The sequence below is a fragment of the Sinohyriopsis cumingii genome, chromosome 8 (assembly GCF_028554795.1).
Source record: "Sinohyriopsis cumingii isolate HCF-2022 chromosome 8, ASM2855479v2, whole genome shotgun sequence".
Taxonomy (NCBI): Eukaryota; Metazoa; Mollusca; class Bivalvia; order Unionida; family Unionidae; genus Sinohyriopsis; species Sinohyriopsis cumingii.
In genome coordinates this window covers 48656594-48682214 of record NC_142968.1, presented here as the reverse complement: position 1 = coordinate 48682214, position 25621 = coordinate 48656594, and the positions used below count along the sequence as shown (strand labels likewise).

Sequence of the window (25621 nt, the reverse complement as noted above, 5' to 3'; positions counted from 1 at the left end):
TACGGAAAATGCGCTAGGTATTTTAAACGATTTGGACATCCCATGAACGAGATGACGAGAGTTGCCATAAACGGATCGTTACCTGATTTTGACCTAACTGGATTCGCTCATGTGTTGTCTTTCGAATTCGCTAAGGGTCTTCATCCGTGCTGTTATGTTTGGTTTGGCAGACATTTCTCGGAGCGACGCTTGGCGCCAATAGTGTTATTACGATATATGCTTGACAGTAAAATATTAATATCGTTGACGGTTAGTGAGGCAATTATATCATATCGGAAACAAACAGAAGTTTGGTAACCAACACCGGAACGTATCAGTCTTGATGAGGTAATGGAAGAATATAAGCGTGAATGTCCAAATACTCCGATTGATGTCATCGTTGATGATGGTACTAATATTCTGAGGATTAAACTTGGTAACAGTGAAAAAACCGCGAAAGATCTCGGTAGAAGAATAATCGGTAAGTTTACTCAAGGCGCTGCATTTGATCATCAACGACATTGTGCAAGATTGATTATGGATTCCGCCGAATATAAATTCGTGGTCGCAGATGCAATAGCGAAAGATATACTTTGTAATCGACAAGATGTTTACTTGTCTAATGGAAAAATGATAGGCACAATTGTTAGTTACGCTGATGAAAAATCACCTTAATATACTCATTTAATATCTTCAATGTTTGCTTATGTTTCTATAAATTTATTATCAATAATAAAAAGATTCCCCGACACCGCGGATCGTTTTACGAGTACTGATGCATCATGGGGTTCGTGGAGAATAAAAGAAGAGATGTTACATGATTATGATTTATCCGCGGATGTTACGATTAAAGATAGTTATCGCAGTGATCAGATATCAGAATTGTCGTTGGCGCCATCCGTGTATGATCCAGTATCCTTGCAGAAGACAGTCTATTTGAACGGACCGGGAGGTTCTGGTAAGACGACTCGAGTGATCGAAATGTTTCGGCAGAAACACGATGACATGATTGTGTTAACACCAACACATAGACTCGCCAGGGAGATGAAACAACTAGGAGTTAATTCTTGTACTTATCACAGCTTTTTCAAATACAGCTGTGACATATGGACTCCTGACCAAATGGGATATTCCTGGCATCATTATTTGGGACGAGATATGCACGGTGTTGTTAGAAATATTAAAACATTTCTTGATTGGTTATTAACAAAAAATACAGCTGTAATAATGTGCGGCGATCACGGTCAACCACCTCCGTTTGTCGGGCCATCTCCACATTGGTGGTTAAAGAATTTTGTAGATTATTACTCGGAAATAACTGATGATCATAGAGCACTTGATAAAGAATTAAAGGAGTTTAAAAAATTAATCAGACTACAACCGAATAAAATTCAGTGTGAGATAGCGCATAACATAATTCCAGAAACTTCTTTGAACGATTGTGGGAAAGGTGGAGGCCAAACGATTTCATAGTGGCAAGTAGAAAGATAGTCAGAGACACACTTCAACGGGAGTTGTTTGAAACGCATAAAGAAAAATTCTCAGCGTTACATGTACCGTTGTGTTATAGACCAACTAATACACGACTACAGAATATCGACGTTTATATACCAGGACAACCCGAGAAACAGAATCTTGTATTACATGATATTGTTTTGGTTCCTGTCAATGTTGTTGAGGATGCGATACCCGCTGACGAATCTCCGTGGACGCTAGGATACGCGAAGACAATTCACTCATCTCAAGGATTAACTATCTCTGATACAATTGTTTGGATCGTTGATGATTATATCGAATGGTCAAATTTAGTTTATCTCGCAGTGTCTCGAGTCAGAAGAATTTCTCAGTTACGGAGAATTGTCATGGACGTGTCAGGAACCATTAATGATGATATTGACAACGATATAATAAGAAAAAAATTAGCCGGTTATAAACAAAGTGACAAAGAAAATAATATGAAATTTGATATTGATGCTGAATTTATTAACACGCTGAAACAGCAGCAGAATAATCGCTGCGTGAGTAGTAATTGCTTAATGTTATGGCGGTATCTGACAAATAATCCAAGACAATTTACCGTGGATAGAAAAGATAGTAGTCGCGGTCATACACGTGAAAATGAGATGCTGACCTGTCTTGAATGCAGTCGACGTAGGGGTGCTAGTTAAGTGGTCGCGGTGGTAATTGAGTGTCTTCGGGAATTACTTGTAATTGTTCACGTGTGAATCAACGTGTTATACGCACGCTTTTGATTGTATTAATTGGTTTCAACGCAGTTGTTCGAGTTTTTTTCATTATTTAGCGCGGCTATCACACTTGGTAATCTTGCAACCCATTCGCGTGATCTCTTGTCTTGAATGAATTACTTCGCGTACTGATATCCAAATAACCGCTCAGCAAGTGTTTGATTAAATCGCTCAACAATTGCCTGATCACGATGAATTGCAGTATGTCCTCGTCTGATGGTGACGTTATGTTGCTTCATTAGCGATGATACTACACCCTGAAATTCTTTGCCAGGATCAGCTTGTAACAGCTGTTGTCATTGCAAGGGTCCACGTTGATAAATTCGTTTAAACGCAGAAGCAACTTCAGTTGCTGTCTTTTGTTGACAACGGCTCTGCTACTTTGTATTTACTTGCAACATCAACGACAGTTAACACGTACTTGCATGTTTTACGACGTATAATATCATGTGGCAAAAATAAAATATCAGCCTGATGAACTTCATTAGGAACTCCAACATCAAAATGTGCAAAGTGAATTCGTTTAGGCGGCGGTAGGTAAATTTGCCATATTGCTTGTCGTGCTAACCACGCTTCAGCGGTGGTACGTGTAACTTTTGCAGCTTCACGAGTTTACTAATCGCTGCTCTACCTTTCCAATATTCTCTTGGGGAATAATAAATCGATTCCATTTATAATTAATTACCAGCACCTAGCGCTAATTTACCTTTCATTGCGGATCTTACTAACCAATTAGCCAATGATTCCTTGAAAGATTTATTCGTAATGGAATTTAGCGCGTGAATTAATTTCACATCTGCGATATGCCTATGCTGCAGATCTTTACTTTTATAAGCTACATCATGAGCATGACACGCTTTATCAATAGCGTTTATCGGATATTCAGCTGGTTTTGGTTGGTCTTGGTTGTCAAGTCTGATATCAAGTCGTGTTCCAGGGCCACAGTAATTATTTCCTGGGAGATGTTTTTCTCCTGGATATTTAGCCCACGGAGATCATGGTAACTTTGTTAATTTTGCTGCAATATCTCCTCCTCGTTTTTTTTTTTTTTAATATTATCTGACTTTGACTGTGAGGGAATAAATTTAAATTTATTTGTACCACACCGCGTACACTTACCCGTAACCGCTGATCTGTTATTTTTTATTGTAATAGTTGTTAGATCACTTGTTGGGGTACGCGTCCTGCATTTCACACAATATAGATCCATAATTATTTTATATAGAACATGGATATAATTATTTTCTCAGCGACAAGAAAACAAGAGCCGGTCAAGCATCATGCAGCGCTACCAAATTCTATCTGAATGATTATCATAGGTCCATCTGGAAGTGGTAAGACGCGACTGTTACTTAATTTGATAATGAGATGGTTAAAATGGGATACGTTGTATTTGGTAGCACCATCAGTTGATGATCAACGATGTTATGATGTACTCAAGGATTTTAATGAAAACACAAGATTGTTGGATGACGATGTTATCGAGTTTATAACCGATATTAATGAAACACCGTCCGTAGATGATTTAGACGGATTTATTAATAATTTGGTTGTATATGATGACGTGATGCTGGACAAACAATCAAATCCAGCTAGAATTTTTTCTCGAGGTTGACATAAAAACACTGATGTGATTTATGTTACTCAGCGATCCACACAAATACCAAAGTTGATCAGAGATAACTGTAATATTTTAGTTGTGTTTAATGGAGTCGATACTCATACGTTGCGAAATATTCATCGAACTTGGTGTATGCGGTGACATGGATATAAATAAATTTAGAAACTTTTTTTCACGAGCGCAAGACACTCCACACGGATTTATAATAATAAATTTACATGATCCCAGAAAAAGATATCGAATCGGACTTGATAAAATTTTTAGATAAATTTATAGCAGCAGAGAGGAGCTGCCTCAAACTTGGCACCGACGCGATCGCGTATTTTCCTGCGATTTTTCGCGATCAAAAAAACTTATCAGCGATAGGCTGGGTAAGTCAATTAGAGTTTATTAAGTTCGTTGAAACGGTTGTCTCACACTGGGTACTGAGACAATCGCGATTTTTTTTTTGTTGCGATTTTCGAGGAAGGCTTATTTTGCGAAACGGAGAGTCAATCAATTAGAGCCTGTTCAGCCTTTCTGCTGCTAATATCAAAAGAACCTCAAATATAATAAACAAATAAAGAAATAAGATTTACTGAAAAGGGCACAAGAAAATAAAACATTCAATGGAAATGTAAGCAAATATTTAAGCATGAATTTATTATGATGATGACAATGACATTCGTTTATTGGTAATGTAGGATATAGACCCATAATAATATAGCAACACGACAATGCTGCAAAAATACAGAACGCCAAATTACAGATAAATTCAACACAGTAGTGAGGAGAAAAAGAAAGAGAAAAAACCTAAAACTCCAGCACACACAATATAAATATGTAGGACGTTAAAACAGAACTAGTAAAGCGCTCTCTGTCACGGATCACTGCCATCTCACCTCTGTCTGCGTGGGTTCGAGTCTCGGGCTCGGTGAATGTGTATATATGAGAAAGCTTGCCGGTAGCTTCTCGTGGGTAGGTGGTTCTTTCCGGGGTTTTCCCGGGTTCTTCCTCCACCATTAATACTGGCAACCATGTATAGCCTATCCTGTGCTGAAAAATGGCGTTAAACCCTATGACAACAACAAAAAGGAACTAGCGTTACATAAATGTGATCCTCAATATAGGAAGGCAAAAGATAATATAGTTACAGTCATGTACATTTGATCTCTTGTGTAGAATGCTGAATTGACGTATTGCGGCAATTGGGATATTATTACAGTGTGCTTAGAATTCATCAAAGAATAGGACATTTCTTTACATGGATGTTTCTTCCTAACTCCAACACACATTTCCTGCCTCTCAATCAAGGCTAAGATAATAGTCATTATTATATGTCATAAGATAACCGATTTTCAATAGCTATTTCGAACTTAACTGAAATACAGATGATGAATAACATAATAAAGAACGATTGATGATGGTTTCCGAAATTTTTCCTCCTATCAATCATGCATTTCAAACAAAAAGTCAGTCAAACAGTCAAATAATCTGGCCATACTTAAAAATTGCTACAATCTGGACAGTTAAACATTTTAACAACCTCGCTACATTTAAAAATTGCTACAATCTGGACAGTTAAACATTTTAACAACCTCGCTACATTTAAAAATTGCTACAATCTGGACAGTTAAACATTTTAACAACCTCGCTACATTTAAACATTGCTACAATCTGACCAAATGTAAACATTGTTACAATCTAACCAAGGTTAAACATTGTTATATGGCCACTGTAAAGCTAAAGAACGTTTTGTCTCTTTTAGAAAACAAACAGAAACGTTGACATATTTACATTAAGATATTAACCATCTGCTTTTAAAGTCCAGTTTAAAGAAGTATGAAGGATGAACCATCTATCTATGACAAGCATCTTTTCACCTTAATATTAAATAAAGAAATATGTCATTCGTTATTCTGGTGCCTGAATATCTTCAGTATCAGAGAATATTTGTATATTTTTTCTGCACATTGCTGTATTATTTCATCATTATTTAAGAACTGAACTTCATATTTCTACAGGATTCGTGATGTCATGAAGCATGAAAATCGATAACAAACTGCAACAGCTATTGTATATTATGCAATTCAATTCTAATAATCACAAACACCTCCTAAATATACTAAAGTAGATCAATTAATAAATAAAAAAAACTAAGTTTATAAGAATTAGGAAATATTGTCAAAGTATACAAGAAGCGCACGCATGTAGCTCCTTTCTGGTGTTATTAACTAATAACTTGTATTTGTTGCGTAATATGTGATCTTTATCAATATTAATGGCTCAAAGAAACACTTGTGAAAATTATTTCTGAAAGACATTGAAAGTTGTTTAAAACTAGCATATCTATGTCTTGTTTTGAAGCATATCATCGGTAGTAATATATATATATATATATATATATATATATATATATATATATATATATACGACAATCACATCAACAGCCGAATAGTTTCAATGGTAAGGAAGGTTCTCAAGAAATGAAATGTTAAACAAATTAGAGTATATTACGCGAAAATCCTCAGCTTAGTTCGTTAACTCTGAAAGTTTGATTGACAGACTTTAAAATTACGAAAAACTATGAATCATGATTTCTCCGCAACAACTAAATTATTTGCATGATATTTCCATGCTCTTGATTGCTTATTTACATTCATATCAGCCTGATTGGCCGTGTAACTTGATGTGTTGTGCGATCTGTGTACACAATGAATGAAACAGTTGTTCTTGCAGATCAGCTCTGTCTTTGGGCCATAGTAGCCTTACCATATCCCTACATACAACGTTCATTATTCCCTTTGCCTTGCGTCCATCGCATTTCTCAATAAAAAGTGGGAAAATGCGACATCCGCTATTCCACGCAGACTGGACTTCGAACAAACACCAGTCACTTTCCAGAAAACTGTTTGATATTATTAGAACCGTACACCAGCAACGAGATGCAGCGAAAATGATCTCCTCGCAAATCTGCTTTCCCAGATCAAAATTAGCATCCCCAACAAACACTATCTTGTTCTCCTTTCGAAGCAAATGCTTAAGTTTGGACTCTAGTTTTGGCCACACGTGATCAATAACAAAATCGTGATCATTGCTGCTGAAAGACAAAAACACAGCATAATCTGGTGTTCTATCGCGTACGATGCTAACTCCCACATTTTGCTGCATATAAATCTCTTTACCAGTTACACATGGTCGTCGCCTACAATACCATATGCCAAACATTATACATACTCCGACGCATGCGGCTACAAAAATGCCAGTGACAACATAATGTATATTCGTGGGGCTTTCAGATATGCAGAATCTTTTTAAAGATACTAAAATTTCGTTGGAAACTTCAACTATGCTGCTGTCATATTTACAAGAGACATTGGCTGGTATTAATCGAATATTATGACTAGATTGTGAAAAATCTATCCAAGTAATTAATTCTAAGGAATCAGAGGAACAGCTGCACTTCAAGTCGTTCCCTGTAATATCTATTATACATCCACCCCAATATGACGAATTTGACGGACCTCTTGAAATAAAATCACCAAAAACAGGATTAATGGTCACTAACATGTTAAAGGATAGGTCAATTAGCTGTAGAAGTGCCTCCTTATGAAATTTGAGACCGAATGACTGTAAAGAATTGTGTGACAAATCTAAAACAGTTATCTGCTGATTCGTAATAAGCAAGTCATAGGGTAAATTATTAATATTATTCCATGATATATTCAAGTGGGAAAGATTTCTGTTCCAAGTGAATAATGTGGAAAAAGTGGACTGTGCAACATCCGAAAATAAATTGCCAGCCATATTGATGGTTTGCAAAGCAGGAAAATATTGGAAACTGTTTTCACGAATGTCAGTCAATGACGTCCGACTTATATCAAAATCTTCCAAATACTGAAGTCCTGTAATTGGAGAAAATACTTTAGAAAGTGTCCACTTCACTCCTGAGAGGTTCATGCGCCTTATCTTATTGTTAGGATTAATGCATATTCGGCCATTTCGTTCAAATATGTAGGAGATATTAATAGTTGACTCTATGAAGGAAAACATTTCCAGGTTTGGTGGGCTATTAAAACATTCTCCATTTGTTGAGCTGTTGGCGTAAATGCATTCATTTGTAATGGGTCTTCTAATGGAACTAGACCTCGTAAATACTGGCCATTTATCAAGCACCAATACCTTTAAACTATCCATGTAATACAGATCACTAAGACACTTGCTTTGGCCTAACAGTGTTGTTCCAGATGCGTTGAAGCATTCCAAGTGAGGTAGATAATATCTTAGAGGTGTGGCAAATGCAATGATTCGTGTCCAACTTATGTCCAAAACCGTCAATCTTGTCCCTCTAAGATTTTCCATAAATTGATGGTCTACGGTGAACAGACTCATATCTTCTAGGCTATTGACCCCACTCACATTAATAACTTGCAGGTTTGGTGAAGAAAGACCCACCATTGCATTTGTTAGGTCGATCAAATGCAATCCTCTATTTTGGCTAAGGTCCAATAAAATTAAATCTGGGAGTTCACTAAAAGATCCATTTTCTACATCCCTTATTCCAGCATCTCTTAGATACAGATATTGGACACGCCTCACAAAGTGAAACGTAAGCTTTGATATAAGCCATTTTCCTATGTTCCCATTTCCATAGAGTTTTAAATGTAATACAGGATTCCAAGTTAGGTCATGAAAAGGTGATTCAGGGATTCGGAATATGTACGTGTTAACAGAAATAGAAACACCGGTTGTGTAATCTGGAAGTGTAAGATTATGCAATATATCAGCATGACTCCCATTCAGTATAATACATTCCACAAAGATGCCGTCATTCTTAGTAAAATTACAGCTGTCAGGAAGTGGGACATCGGAAAGAGTAGCTGTCTTCTCTGGCACACCACACTTGATGACTGTTGCAAGCCAAAGACTAATGAAGATTATAGGCCTGCAAAAAAAAAAAAAAGCAGTCAAAAATTTCCAATGTGAATTTTTAATGCGATTTTACCATTTATGAGGGATATTAAAGATTTTAATATAAGGAAAAACCGTACTAAGAAGTACATACATAAATACCTTAAATTTTACCAGTGACTGTATGGACGAAATCTTCTACTAGAGTTACCGCTTATGTGGCCTAGTGGTTAGAGAGTCCGCCTCGGATGCGGGAGGTCGTGGGTTCGATCCCCGGCCGAGTCATACCAAAGACTCACACAAATGGTACTAACAGCTGCCTCGCTTGGCGCTCAACTTTATGAGGTTAATGTTAGGACTGGTCGGCCTGGTGTCAGGATAATGTGACTGGGTGGGACATCGTGCTACATATCTGCGGCATGATGCCCCAGTGCTAGACATCACTGTAAACTGTCACACTGCAGACATCGTAGGGATATGACTGAAATATTGTTAAAGCTACGTTAAAAATCCAAATCACACACACACACTCTACTAGAGTTTTAAAAAAATATTATATAATTACATAATGTCTTAACATGTATATATATATATATATATAATATATATATATATATATATATATATATATATATATATATATATATATATAGACTTATGACTTAGCAAACGATTTATATTAGCAATAAAAATGCATTTTATAAACAAACGTTTAGTACCATATGATTGTTATCGGACACAGGTAGCTTCACTTTTGAACCTGTTTATTGTTTTATATTGTCGTGCCGATATTGTAATTTGTATAGCTTACCGTATATAACGTCATTACGTGTTATCGTATATGCCCGTGTCATGCATAGTACACGGTGTTAGATGTATTTTCAGGTAATCGGAGTCGATGTGGTACCAGCTGTAGAGCTAACCATATGTTTACCATAGCAGCTGTAAAGCTGAAACATAGCAGCCGTAGAGCTGAGTGAACAGTGTTGCTGGTCGTGTAGCAGGGGATCGAGCGTTGCTGACCGATTGGTGTGAGATAATTGCTTCATTGACCAAGGAATTTAATGGTGGTCGGTAACTACCTTGAATACTGACGCAAATTGTGCTGGTGACGAAGTGTGTAACTCCATGCATGTAATCTTTCAGCCGTGGGATAATTTTGGCGTTTGTAATACCCAGTGTTTGGGATTGGAAAGATATTTTGCATGATATCTGTCAGTTTGTTTTTATTATTTTACTATCTGAGTAAAATATCTCATTTTTCACTATATGTGTGAATTCAGTTTTACTATTTGAGTAAAATATCTCATTTTTCACTATATGTGTGAATTCATTTTTACTATTTGAGTAAAATATCTCATTTTTCACTATATGTGTGAATTCATTTTTACTATTTGAGTAAAATATCTCATTTTTCACTATATGTGTGAATTCATTTTTACTATTTGAGTAAATATCTCATTTTTCACTATATGTGTGAATTCATTTTTACTATTTGAGTAAAATATCTCATTTTTCACTATATGTGTGAATTCATTTTTACTATTTGAGCAAAAGAATATGATTTTTTCGTGGTGTGAAATTACTATCAATCATTCACCTTTCTCCTTGTACTGTGTAAGGTCATTAGTTTTGTATTTTCATTTGTTGAATTATTAGGTTCGTACAGATTGTGTTTGTCCAATATTTGAATCTTATACACGTGGATATTAATCATAACACTTTTCTTTTTCAAGTCATTCATCATTAAACATTCTGCAAAAGTTTTCTGTTGTAAATCTGAAATACAACCCGGTTATCTTGTGCCGCTCTTTTCAAAATCTGCATAGATGGTGCAGTATGAAATTCGTAGATCAATGATTTGTTTTTCCTGAGCTAAATATAAAAGCACATTAATGCAAAAATACGATGGGGGGGGGGATGTATCGGGAGGACCCAGAAATGAATTGTTACTTTTATATTGTTTTGTTCTTATACATGTTAATTTGTTTTCAAAGCTTTTAATGGCACTTTCAACACTTTACTTAATCATACATACGAAACTGATATCTCGGGACACACCAAGGATTCCCAACCTGGTTGGACTGGGCGAGTGTCAAGCCCATAACTCTTGGATCACGAGTTCGACGAGCTATCAACCTAGCTACCACGGCTTCATATAAGGTATGATAAACGATACAGAACATACTGTCATCCAGCTGTTTGACTTTGGACGAGTGTGTATTGCATGTCAAAGGAGCGTTGTTACTGGTAAAGATTTGGTAAGAATTCTCCGACTTCGTTGGCTCCTGGCGCAATGCGATGTAATGCATTGAAAATCTTTTCCTCTGTCAATTTTAGTGTATTTCAGTGAGTAGTATCATTATGTGTTTTTACGACCAAGATTACTGATACAGGTTTTGATTTGGTTTCGTGCTTTACGGCACAGCAACACAATGAGATTATTTAGTGGCGATGCAATTCATATAAAGTGCTAAGTACCACTGTGATTACTAATTTCAACAATGTGGCATACAATATGTTTGGCGGACACACACACACACACACACACACACACACACATATACATATATATATGTGTGTGTGTGTGTGTGTGTGTGTGTGTGTGTGTGTGTGAGAAAGTTTTATATTTATAATGGCAGTATCCATATGCATATATATTTTGCAGAGAATGTGAAAATAGTATAACTACAATATATTTACTAGAGATTTTGTGACTAAATATCGTATAAGAGCATTACCGCAGCGTATGTTATATAAGTGACGAACTGTCCAGTTTCAAGCATATAGTATTTTAAATTAGATTTTTGAACATATCTAAAGCAGAATAATATTAACCGAACCGACAAGTGTTTACAAAGTCACAAATATTATAAAACTGATGCTTCGTTTAAATGCTAGAAGCGAATTTCTCATAGAGGATTAAAATGTGATTTTTCAAATAATATGTATTTGTAACTTCTTAACAAACCAATCGATATTATTTTAGAATAAAAACGCTAAAACGTTGTCTAGCTTATATATAAGAATGAAAAAGAATGTCGCGGAGGATCTGCGTCGGTGCAGTGCTCGATAGCTGATCATTTGAGTTCATTTGGATCAATACCGTCATCAAAAAGCTGTCCAAGCTGTCAAGCCGATTTCATGATCCTGGAATGAACAAGCCTCTTTATTTGTTGCAAAGGCCTAATTTACAAGTTCACTCTAGCGCCATAATATGTATGGTGACTAGATGGACTTCGCAACAATAAAATATATAAGCGATATTTTATTTTCTTATTTCAGAAACCACTAGAAGAATAAGAGGAGATAAAACGGCGGTGTCTAGAATCAGGCAGTTAAATAACGCTGCGTGTATATACAATTCCAGTGGCATTGAGACGCAATCAGCGCAATGGTGTATGCCCTGGAAAATATGAACTCTGTAGAAGAAAATCATATAATATAGGAACATTGTAAATCGCATTTGCTCGCATTACATGTTTGCCTCGGTGCTCTGTCATGCCTTTATTGTGCTGGCGGGGTAGAGTCGCATATCAGAGTCGACGACCATGCGGATCTGTTCGCGCGTATCCGGAAAGATTCACAACCGCAACAAATATAGAAGCTATTAGTATAGAAGTACCCGAAGAGGTTAACAACGCTAAGTAAAATCTCCACGATGTCGCCACCATTCACGATAAAGACACAGTTCATATAAATGATAGCTTGTATTAGAGTAGAGTTTCTTATCATTGAAAAGTACAAATGTTGAAAAAAGTATTCACCGAATTCGCAATTAGATAATGGTTTTCCTTTGTATATCAGTATGTCTACTGTGATTCAACTAATGCAAATAGTGCTAGAGAGTGGGATACGAATTACCAAGCGGTATACGAAAAGCTAGCATACTTCAGCTAGTAAGACTTGTTTATTAACCACGGCCAGTTGTGCAATTATTTCTCCCCGATAAACTATAGCCGGTTAAACGGCAACATTAACAGTATTAACTACGTGGCATAAAATACCAAGAGGTGCAAGTTCAAAAGTAAAGTTCCCGAATTTAAGTTCTACAAGAGCTCCAGCGATCTTCAAGATTATTTGGCAATTATCCCAAGCGTATACAAGTCAAACAAATGTGCGCCCAATATTTTTTTTATGAACTTTACAGAATGTAGGTTACACGGCGCTGCAGTCCGGATTCAATGTTTTCATTGTTCTGTATTTAGAATTTTTCATGCCAGGCCATGTGACCATTTATGGCTTTGGAAGAGCTATTACATCACAGCTCTTCTCATGGTGGTCCCTGTGTATATTGAACGTATAGGGCACTGAGACGAACACCAAAGTATGTTCCTCCGCACAAAATTATGGCAACCTGTGGTTTGAATGCGTATTCCTAGATAGGAATCCCGAGAGTGATCAGACAGACCAGTCTCTAAAATATAAGCAATATCTGGATAAAACTTAAGTTTGGAAAAATTAAATTTACTGTACATGCTTCTGTAACAACATGCTAAACAATTTAAAAAAAAAAAAAAAACTCAACCCTGACATCGTTGATAATTTATTCTTCTGACTGACATGGTCGTAGATGAATTCATAAAATTGATTATTCCAATACTTCGTTTTTTACTTACCACCAACTGTTAGACAGAACACGGGATATTAATCGAGAAAATAATTAGGCAGTTAAACAGCATAGACTCGCTAATACCGCAATATAAAAGTTATCATTAGTGGACTCAATGTAAATAAAGTTCAATGTTGAAAAGGAAACCTAAGAAAACTGTTAATTTAAGCATACTACTCAAAAATAAAAACGGATAAGGCTCTTGTAAGTCAAAAATGTAATCTGCCTGTTTCACTTTGTTTTTAAAAAGACGGAAATGCAACTGCACAATAAGTGCTAATGAAATCATGAAAAATAGTATCAGGCAGTTACAATTTAAATAAATGCAACGAAATAAAGAATGTAATCAGTAGAAATTAAGGAAAACAAATTGTCAATATATCAATGAGCTAAATATCATTTATCAGCTTTGGGAAAGGAAAAGGACAAAGAAACTTTCACGAGGCTTACAACACACAGAAGTACGTTACGACACAGACGCTCGAAATTACATACCAAGCAGATTTGTAACGCTTGGCTGTTTGAATGTATCCGTTGTAATGTACGCTACATGATTGGAAAGATACATTGTCATAGAAATATCAGATATAATGCAAGTCTAGCTAAAAGAAATCCACTTGTTCACAAAAAATAATCTATCCATTGCATTACATAGAACAGATTTGATTTGGGATACTACAACATTTACAATATACTGGAACAAGATGTAAACCAATATATTAAGCACTTGAACGAAATATAGGATATTTGATCCATGTATGGATTGATAACTCGAAAACACGTGGATGCCCTGACAGCAATAAAAAAGTACTATGTGGATATAGATTTCCGTATCAGTTGAAGTTTGTATCAAGTCCGTTAAATGTTCTAAATTACATTTTCATTTCTGTAAGGTACTATACATTGTTTGCTATAACACGTGATCGTGCTCCTAAAGAAACAAAATAAAATAAGACAGGTTTTGGATATTTTCCAACTGAAATTTTACCTCAAATATTAAATGGTACTCAATGATTTGACTATACTGAAATATGAATTTGATAATACTGAATCATGAATTTGACTATACTGAATCATGAATTTGACTATACTGAATCACGAATTTGACTATACTGAAACATGGATTTGACTAAACTGATACATGGATGTGACTAAACTAATACATGGATGTGACTATACTGAATCATGGATGGGACTAAACTAATACATGGATGTGACTATACTGAATCATGGATGTGACTAAACTAATACATGGATGTGACTATACTGAATCATGGATGGGACTAAACTAATACATGGATGTGACTATACTGAATCATGGATGGGACTAGACTGAATCATGGATGGGACTATACTGAATCATGGATGGGACTATACTGAATCATGAATGGCTGAATACATATACACGATAATTAATTCACCTCAATATACGATTCAAATCAGTACAAAAACAGCATTTTAAGTTTTATAAACATGTTTGTTTTAATCCTTTCCTGGCATTATATTTCGTTTGGGAACAGAGGCAAATAGTCAAAAGTGTTACTGATACAGTGGCTTTTAGGAATAGACGAGAATCATTATGGTATAAAGTTGTCCCGTTTTTGTCTTTATGAAGATAAAAGTTTAGTATTGTTGTAGGATGATCTAAAAGGATATTAAAAATCATGTTTCACGAAAAACAACAGAAGTATAAAATGTGTTACCCTTAAATAATATTAGCACAAAATGCCACTAGTAATTAATGTAGGTGCAAAACGTAATCAATTTGATATTTGGGATCACAAAATATCAAATCAAGAGAGAATCATGCACGATATATATCAAAACTAATTGCAGAAACAAGTTACAAGAAACAAGACTTGCATAATCAAAGACTGCGAGAAAAAGGATTGGTTAGCCAGTTGTTGAATAAATTAGAGGTGCTTTTGAGCTGTATGCACACACACACACACACACACACACACACACACACTTCCTGGCCCTACTTTATAGAATACTAGACTAAACTTGGTAAATGTATTAGCCTTCTCATGAACAGGTGAATAATGAGTATATTGTTTTGCTCTTGTACTGGGTGTTAGTGTTTCGGTTGGTTTAAAATTTTTTATAGGACTTCGTTAGAACTGTAGCAAACATCACTATGTATGGTAAATACATAACTATAGTCAAACTAGAAAAACGAAACCATATGAGGGTGTTAAACATCTTAATCTGACACATTACTGTTTTACAAATACGCCTACTGCCTCTACACCTGTACGAAATGCACAAGCGTATATCCCTAAGACACTAAATACGCCTACTGCCTCGAAGCCTGAACAAAATGCATAAGCGTATATACCAAAAACACTAAATACGCATTCCAGTGTATTGCATGAAGATGGTCATAAATTACTTAATGATCAGCAATGTATACACCCGCCGACTGACAGGAAAATAACACTGATAGACACAAAATGTATATCTATAAATTGTACACGAGATAATACTTTCATGTGCAATATATGATACCGAAATAATTACAAAAGTTGAACGAAGACAAAAAGGGCGATTCAAAAACTGTTGTTGTTGTTGTGGGGTTTAACGCCATTTTTCAGTACGCGATAGGCTATACATGGCGGCCAGTATTAATGGTGGAGGAAGAACCCGGGAAAACGCCGGAAAGAACCACCGACCCACGAGAAGCTAATGGCAAGCTTTCTCACATACCCACATTGGCTGAATCCTAGACTCGAACCGCCGCAGACAGAGGTGAGATGGCAGTGATCCGTAACGAAGAGCGCTTTAGACCACTCGGCCACTCGGGGCCCCAATTCAAAAACTTCACCAGTCAGCATCAAACAGATACATCTAAAATATACTGAAACGAATAGTATCCATATAATGGTGATCAAATAGTGAAGGCTATTACAAATGTACGAATAATAGATAATATTACCTAATTACAAATTAGCATGTGAGGAATATTGCAAGTTAAAAGACAGTTAAATAAATAAAACAATGGTCTGGCTGCTGATGTATTGAAGTTTCTGGCCAGTCTTGTGCACTTCAGATAGAGCGAGAGAAACCATAGACTAAACCTTTTATATTTTCACAGGTTTAGTTTGGAACATCTTTAAAGACCCCCAACGGGCATAAATTAAACGAAAACCAATTAATATGATAGACACGTTTCGTATTATACTGAGACTAACAAGACAGTAAATTATGATACCTTATATCCATGAGCAAGAACAAATAACACCATTTTAGATACCCCCAAGAGTTTTAGTAAGGCATGGGTATTGTCTGCTTAAATCTATTTTTAGGTTGTATACAGTCATAGCCACCTTATTTGCGGTTAGATGTGAAACAAACACGACACCAATATATACAATTCATCCTAGAGTGATTTAAAATTCCATAAAAATGACAATCCCTTTAAATGTGAGATTCTTTTTATTACCCATTCCCTTACGTATTCAAAGACTTTTCCATGTTTGTCGGTCATAAAATACAAGGTACACTTCTAAGATCACAATATCCATAGGCACAATCATAGTAAAACTCTGAACGATATTGGTATCTTCTAATTCCTTTGAGGTAGGCCAGCTATGACATCTTTCTTACAAGCATTGGTTTATGTTGTAAAACATAATGTTAGCCTTTATGTCGTGTCGTCATAAAAGTTACCAGTCTCTGTATCAATGCATAACTAGTCATTGCCTGTCACGACCAGCCCCATGCTATCATGATATACTGTATGTAGCTGGTAGGGGTAGCTCTAACAATCTAAATACACCTATATTAATTCGGATAATTTAAATTTCTTGTTTCTGAAATGACTAATACCAACCCTAATTAAGAGCACACTATGTTTGGAGTAGGTTTTCCATCTCATTACCGAAAACCAAAATTCATGAGACTGAAAAATTCTTACGAAAGTCGTGTGTTGCTTTTTGTCCCAAATAGTTGTTGTTTTTGTTCTTGTTGTAGGCTTTAACGCCATTTTTCAGCACACGAAAGGCCAGTATTAATGGTTAAGGAAGAACCCGGGAAAACCCCGGAAAGAACCACCGATCCACGAGAAGCTACTGGCAAGCTTTCTCACATACCCACATTGGCCGAATCCGAGATTCGAACCCACGCAGACAGAGGTGAGATGACAGTGATCCGTAACGGACAGCGTTTTAGACCACTCGGCCATTCGGGGCCCCCTGTCTTAAAGTACTATTCAAATCATTGTAATATCTTGACCAAAATTCGTGTTCCGGTTACACAACTATTTACATTGTTATCAGTCTGAAACCTAACTTAACGCATACCTTTACATTACAATAATGAATAGCATATCTCTTTGATCTTCAACGCACTCAATTAAATATGTATTGGTAATTACTTGTATCCGGGTCTTTTTTATTTTCTTTTGTCATCTGCAATTTTGATAAGTCACATTCCTGTGGGACTAAATTTCACTTTGAGTTTGATTTTTAAATTGTTTGGCTTTGATTTGATTTTTGATTGTTCGTCAAAACACCTGTATCTGCATGAACTGGCTCCTGACCCAACCATACATGTTATTGTTATCTAAGTGTGTAATTAATGACATTGACCTTGACCTATAAAACTCTCAGTCAACAAACAATTTACTTTCATGGTATCTATGATTTCCGTTAGGACATCTTTTAGACTTCATTATCTGTCTTTGTGTTATTCCTGATCGTAATATAAGAAACACATCATAGTTTGCCGCTTGTGTTTTTTTCTTCAAATTTACTTTTTAAACTCATGGGCTGGCACCATTCTTCTGCAATAATGTCCGAGATCTGGCTTGTAATCATTCATTCAGACATTACTGAAAATGGCCGACAACGTTAAAGCATCGTTCTTGAATTAATATTTGTGCAGATCACGACGATATTTCAATTTGAAATTTTCTTGGACATCTTTCATAGTCCGGTAATGCTCCTCCGCTCTCCCAGATCCTTAGTTGGCCGTAAGACAATTTCGCAAATGGAGGTTATACAGTTTCTTGCATATATTCAAAATTATCCGTTTACCTGTACGAGTAAGTAACGTTTATATCACCTGCGTATGATGTCTTTAAAAGCTGTCGTGGCTTTATTGCGTTTGTCCTCAATGATATTCTTTGCTGTCATTCTAACGATTGTCACATGAACCTTAAACTATCTATAAACCTGACTGTCCATTTTCCAACATCTTCTTTGATATTGTTGCGAAATCTAGCGACTATTGAGTCCTTATCAACCAAAACGTGTTTCCATGCGCGTATGGAATTACTTTCACTTCGTGATCTGGTTCTATTTTTAAACCTTCATACCGAGATGAAAATGATAGCCTGATAAATGGAGATAAAGCGTGGTATAACCTTTGGTTGTCTACAATTTAACTTGCATTCGGTATTGCACGACTTTGGTATCTGCCATTCAAAATTATAGTGATCTCTTATTTAGTTGGTTTTGATTTACGTTTTACAAATGTGACAAAGATATTCAGCGGCGTTTCAAGGTCTCGAGTCGTCCTATATTTTCTATAAGTTTTGTAATGCTCGTCGATCTCATAATACAGTATCATAATCGGTATTGAACTGATATATTGTAAAGACAAAATACTGCTTTTTTATTTTATTTATTATGCATGATTTAATAGAGTTTCGTTTCAATATTTCTTGTTTTTTATTCCTTTCAAAATAACAACATGTATTTTGTCCTCATTATGTGTAGACTCGATATATCTAGCTGAAATTTCACAGAACCAACCTGTTTCATTTTCGAACATATTATCTTATTAAAATATGCTATGACATCTTCAAATAATAAATAACATTAAATCTGTACTTGTATAAATTTCTACTAAACAGTGTTTTGGAGTCCTCTTTGAGATGTAACCTATTTCTATTTTTGCATGTTTATTTTATTAACTTTCTTACTACTTCGGAAACGGATTATACGGGCTTGTAATTGTCATCTAGAATACCTTTATACTGGAGAATCGGTTATTACATGAATTACTTTTAGTAAATAAGTATTCAAACAGAAGTACCATATAATTTACATTTTACGTGATTCTTCATCTTGCCACTTGTTACAGTCTTACCAAAGTCGAAGCTAATGTTTCTGTGTCTCTCACATTTCCTCTACTAACACATTCATTACATCTTTCCTTTTCTTAATTCGTTTCTTAAATGTATTCTTTTATTTAGTAATTGTGTTTTACAGAAAAAATTGACGTTCATATATTGCACTATAAAATCACTGTGTTATACTTTTCTTTTTTCTTTCTTTTTTTTTTTTTTTTTGTTGTTATAGGGTTTATCGCCATTTTTCAGCACACGATAGGCTACATGGCGGCCAGTAATAATGATGGAGGAAGAACCCGGGAAATCCCCGGAAGGAACCACCGACTCTCGAGAAGCTACTGGCAAGCTTTCTCTGTTATACACATCATTTCAAGTTTAAGTTTCAATTTCCATGTTTGCTTTCATTATACTAATTAGAAATAATCTAGCTAGATACTAAACCTATTTTCTTCGCCAGTGTTTAAAATTGTTATTCGCAAACCTATCAAAATATTCATCCAATGTTTTATTCTCTTCCAAAATTATGTTTCTGTACCAACTGGTATCATGAGACCGCATAAAACGAATAAATGCGTCATTAAAAATGTCGCAATATCAATCCTTCAAAATGAGTTTCTTGTTTTATTCTGAAGTGGTTCTTTGAATACTGGAGCAATGAATTATATCTTCTATACAATATAGTCGCACGATATTCCGACTAGATTCAAATCTGTTCATAATATCATCATACCCTTTTCATTTTAGAAAAATATATTTTCTTTACCGTTAATTTCCTTGGACTTCAAATTATTTTCCACTTTGCCTACGTAAGTATGCTCGTCTTAAACAAAAATGAAAAAGCTTTCAAATATAAACTATTGAACTGAGCTGTTCGATTACCTATCTATAGTTACGACTCTGTGGTATTAAACCAAATTGCAGAAAACACAGAAAGCCAACACGTTTTGTAAAAGCCAACAAATAATTTGATTTCTTTCAGTACAAAGTGAAAGTTTTAAAGAACTTACAATAAATTGAATTAAGTCCCAAATGGTCCTGTAAGTTTTATCACAAGTCCAAATATATAAAGTTCCAACAGAATTCCAGTGGTATTTCGAATATATCCCACTATTGAATGTGTTAATGTGCCTGTAATCTCGAATATGATACTGTCCCAGTGGCTTGGATTATTTAGATTTGCTAAGAATATTTTGATGTTTCACAATAATATAATCAAAAAAATATTTTTTTTTCTAAATTCACTATAAATACAAGTTAAGGTTTCTCTCCAGATTTATTATCGATGAGCGATTTATATTTTCAATGAATAATAGTTTAAGTAAATAATTCCACCCAAATAAAAAACGAACAAAACAATAAGACCGATTGCGGTCTTAACATTGAACAATGAAGCTACCAAATTAGGCAATAAAGAAGGACAAGAAAACTTACTAAAACCTGTACTGGTAAACGAAATCAACCAAAAATACCCGGACTACGTTAAAATATATACCGATGGATCAAAAACAAACAACCCATCAAGAACAGCAGCAGCAATAGTCATCCCTGAATTCAATATACAAACGGGATCCAGATTACCTGACTATTGCTCCATTTACACCACTGAATTCTGGGCTATACTTGAATCACTACAATGGATCAAAGACAACCAAATACCTAAAGCAGTCATTATAAGCGATTCCCTAAGCGTTATCAAATCGATCCAAAATCGCAATACACACTCTAGGGAACAATTTCTCGACAGAGCATGCCAATTAATCGACGATATCACCACATCACATCAATTAGTCGAGCTCATGTAGATACCGTCGCACATTGGAATCTCTGGCAACGAAACAGCAGACAAAGCTGCACAAACCAAACTAGGAGATCAAAACTCTATCAAGCTTAACTATAGCTCGACAGAAGCACTAAGCTTCGCACAAAAATATATAGACCAAACATGGCAAGATTTTTGGAACTCCTCCACAAAAGGTAAAAAGCACCATGAAACCCACGAAATCGTAGATAGGAACATACAGCTTCCTTAGGGTACCTATTTAGAACAGAAAACCATAAACAGGATAATATCTGGAAAAACTCAACTAGCAAGCAGTTTTGGAAGGTTTATAGGGACCAAACCAGCAACCATTAACTGCTTTAACTGCCACACCCCCGAAGATCTACACCACGTATTCAATATATGCCCAAAATATCAACCCGCTCGGAAAATATTTATCAAAAACCAAAAAGAGATTGGATCACCACACACATACCCAGAGTTACTTATGGACTCTAATAAAAATAAACAATCAGCATATAAAAATATTAATAAATTCATAGACTCAGCAGGACTTAGGAACAAAATATAATTACTATCCCCACAAAACCAAAAGACCCAGTAACTAGCTAAATAAATTTATAAGCCACCACATAAAAACACATAACATATCATTCAATTTTATAAAATTATTAATAAATAATTCACTTACGAAGCACCTATCAAAAACTAAGGAAACCGCAAAACCGGATGTCCTAGATGTCCTTAACGAACCGAGAAATCAGCTAGGACTCCGGTCGTAGATGTCCTTAACGAACCGTGTAATCGGCTAGGACTCCGGTCTCTTGCTAAATAAAGTATAAATAACATTCAGTCTCTAGAAACATTAATAAATAAATAACTTAAAGAGGCAATATCTAAAAACTTATAAATAACATAACGTAGGAAGCACACCCTAAACGCCTCGACTAGTAATACCGTAATAACCTTGAAAATCTCTCTTCATACATGATTTCTACTAAGAACCTCTATAAACAGCATAGAACATCCCCCCTTTTTAGAACATTTTGAAAAAGTACAAAAATCGACCAAAAAAAATATTAAAAAAAAATAAAAAAAAAAAACAAAAAAAAAAACAAACAAACAACAGGCAAATGCAACAAGAAACCAGCGATGTAAAGCAAACAGGACCGTTCCCGAGCTCTCCTTCCCACTAATGACAGCCAACCATTCAACTGTAAGGGACCTTTATGGACCCACAGATTGAGGCCAAACTATCAGGGTTCCTTGAATCCATAAAAGCCTGGGGGAGGTGGCACCATTCCCTTCCCCAGGAACAACTAGCAGGCTGCGGTGCAGTCAGAAAAAAAGTGGCACATGCAGAATTGTGCGCACGCCACTATAATTAAACTCAGCAACAAAAAAACCGATTGCGCTTCAAGATGTTAAGGCAATATTTAGTAATTCCTTAAGTAAACCACATTATATTAAAATCTAAGACACAAAATTAGAGCCAGGATGAGAGACAAAAGATCATTTCTGGAATATTTTAAGTAGTCAACATGATAAGGTCTATTACTAAAAATATAAGAAAGAATATGGCAAACATCAGGTAGACCAGGTTTTTCCATGGGTGAATTCTAATATCCTAGACTCATATTAAGGTCAACATGTTTAACTCCATTGATAATAATCCTAATATTGAATGCATATTCACAGAGAAATATTAGCTACGTATTAAGCTCTGTACAAAATCAATGTCCCTAGTGAGGTGCACAGTGAACTTGATTTTGGTCTAAGACCAATTACAAATTACAAACACACATAACATATGATTACGAAAAGTCAACAATGATACACATTAAATATACATATCAATATTCATCCGATAGTAACGTTAGACATAATTTGAAAAATATTAATAAACTTACGTCAATAGCAAATTACGCCAGAAGCTGCAGATATAAATGTTCTTTTCTTTAGCGAGGAAGTATATTTTCAGCAGATTGTTACTTGTCATTATCGTTTTCATTTGAAAAATAGCCGTATTCTGCTACGCTATTCCGTTTATATTGAAACGCTTGTATATTACCAATAATTTATAACATATGTAACCTCTTCTTTAGTGTGTGCTTGCTTGCATGCTTGGTTATATCTGTTCTAATCGTTTACGTAATTCCTCATTAACTTCTTTATCACGTCAATTGATATATTTATTTAAGTATATGCACACGAAAACTAACGTATACTTACCTCCCCTGGAGAAAGGTGTCGATCAGTATCATTTCTACACTTATGAATACAAAACTTGCGGCGATCTGCGTTAATTCCCAGCCACATATGCCTCCACTTTTGAAAAGCGTTTTACCTTTCTTGGGTCTACCTTTCTTAGGATTGGTACGGAAACAAATGGTATATAAATCTTTATTGTTTTTTTTTTTTTTTTTTTTTTTTTTTTTTCTGAACAAATGTGCCACTTGAAATGATTTATTGTTTGCGCACAATCGATTTCTCTCACAAAATGTATTATGGAATTTGTGGCCAGGGAGGCAATATAGTCTCCCTTCCAACCAGATCCCCTCCATACTATGATCTAGTTAAATGCTTCACCCATCCTTGTTACGGATAGAAGATACGCTGTACTCAAAATTTGTGAAGGCCAAACAATAACATCATTTTCCTTATTTAGAAATTCACCTATGCGTACTTTTCTCTATATTGTATTTTCAGTTTCATATGTGGCATTGTCTTATATTCACAATAACGTACTGCGTGATCTCCTCTCATCAGTCTATCAAATAACTTCTTTTCCTTTAAAGGAAAACTGCTTATGGTATATACCCTGGTTTGATTGAGAAATCACAGTTTCAAGCGACAGGTCTGAATGAACGAAACCAGATTAAATTAATGAAAGTCTAGGACGTCAGATTGTTACCAATGATTGAGGCTACCTGCCCATCATTGGCAAATTAGCATGTCCGCTGGCTCTCAGTGAGAGACCGATTTCTTCTGTATTTTACCCTGACATCTGAATAATTAGGATAGGTCGTGTGTTTTCTCCTTCCCATACTAAGAACGCTTTCTAATTTTAATTTACAGTATGACAAAAAATGGTTGGATGACTTATTGATAAGAAATGCAGTTATTGGTATAAACATAATGTAAAACCTCAATCATATCGAAAGAAGTCAAAATATAATGGCGATGAAAAATGCAATGGTATGTGCAAGCAAAATATAAAGATGATTTTCATGCAGATTAGAAACCGACACATTCCTATTTCACAGACAACGACGTAATACCTATGGATGGATGGACGTATGCGTGCGTATCAAAGGCTGTATGCATGTATGTACATATATATGTATGGATGGATGTATGTATGCGCATTGATGGATGGTTGGATCGATCTATACATGGATTGTAATATTGATATATGAATGGGTGAATGGATTGAGTAATGAAAGAGAGGATCTATGGTGTGAGATATACCGTTAACTTTTCGGGTGTGTTCTTATACATAAATGTGGCTGATACACAAGATTGGGTAGATTAGCTAGCAAAGAGACACGAGAGAGACAAACAGAGACAGAGAGATACAAAGAGAGAGAATAAAGCTTACATTCTGACTCAAGTTCAGGTCTAAAATCTCTCACAGAATGTTTCGTTTAGCAATCCCAAATCGTCAAACACAATACACATGTTAATGGTTGGTACAAATCAAAACATAATGATCCGCTTTGCTGTTTTATAAGCGTACAAGTAGCAATAAAACTATTATTGCCCACCGCTGAGTCACTGCCTCTTCTGAGATAAAGAGGCATTTTGTATTTAATGGGAGACAAGTTAGAGTACGCATTTTTGCAAACACCAAAACGGGTCAAGTGCAAAGTCTTTCATTTTAGACTGAAAAGTTCCTAACGTCTGGGGCTGTGAGGAGTCAGTCAAAGCGGTATTCAACCTCCGTTCATACACGAAAGTTTGGAATGCATTCAAAAGCAGTTGACAAGCACCTGACAACAGTAGTATAGGAAAGGACACCGTACTGCACATTATAAATATAAATAAGTTAACATTAGCATTTGGCTCACCTTGGGGTCATTTTGGGAATTTCTTATTATCGCAACAAAACAAACAGAAGATTAGTATGTCCGCACTGTTATGTTGATCTATATGTTTTAACTGTTTGTCCATGATTGTAGATTGTACAGTAATTTAATATTCAGTTGTAAATAACATGCCAACATTGTTAACTTTTGTCTATGATTGTAAGAGATAAGTAAGATGTTGATACAGCTTTTTAAATTCAGAATATTCTAGAAACAATTTGATGACATTTTCCAGTGAAAAATGACTTGCATCCATGGGATTCAAGAACATGATGTTATGTCTGTATAAATATAGGCTTTCTAAATAAATGTTGATTCCTGTTTCA

The 25621-nt window shown here is 35.4% G+C and overlaps 1 protein-coding gene across 2 annotated transcripts; it reads right to left on the bottom strand.

Annotated features, from left to right (window-relative positions):
- Positions 1-4406: 4406 nt before the first annotated feature.
- Positions 4407-25377, bottom strand: LOC149793451 (toll-like receptor 4). Of its 2 annotated transcripts, XR_016422808.1 has the most exons (3): positions 24809-25377; positions 5476-8770; positions 4407-5371 (listed from the first exon to the last, which is right to left on the bottom strand). XR_016422808.1 is itself a non-coding variant. In XM_089967447.1 (2 exons), coding segments are annotated over exons 1-2 (2283 nt in total). In that variant the 5' UTR covers positions 24811-25377; the 3' UTR covers positions 4407-6489. The 2 variants fall into 2 exon arrangements, 1 of the variants encoding a protein (XP_089823573.1); XM_089967447.1 differs by having other exon boundaries at positions 4407-8770.
- Positions 25378-25621: the final 244 nt, after the last annotated feature.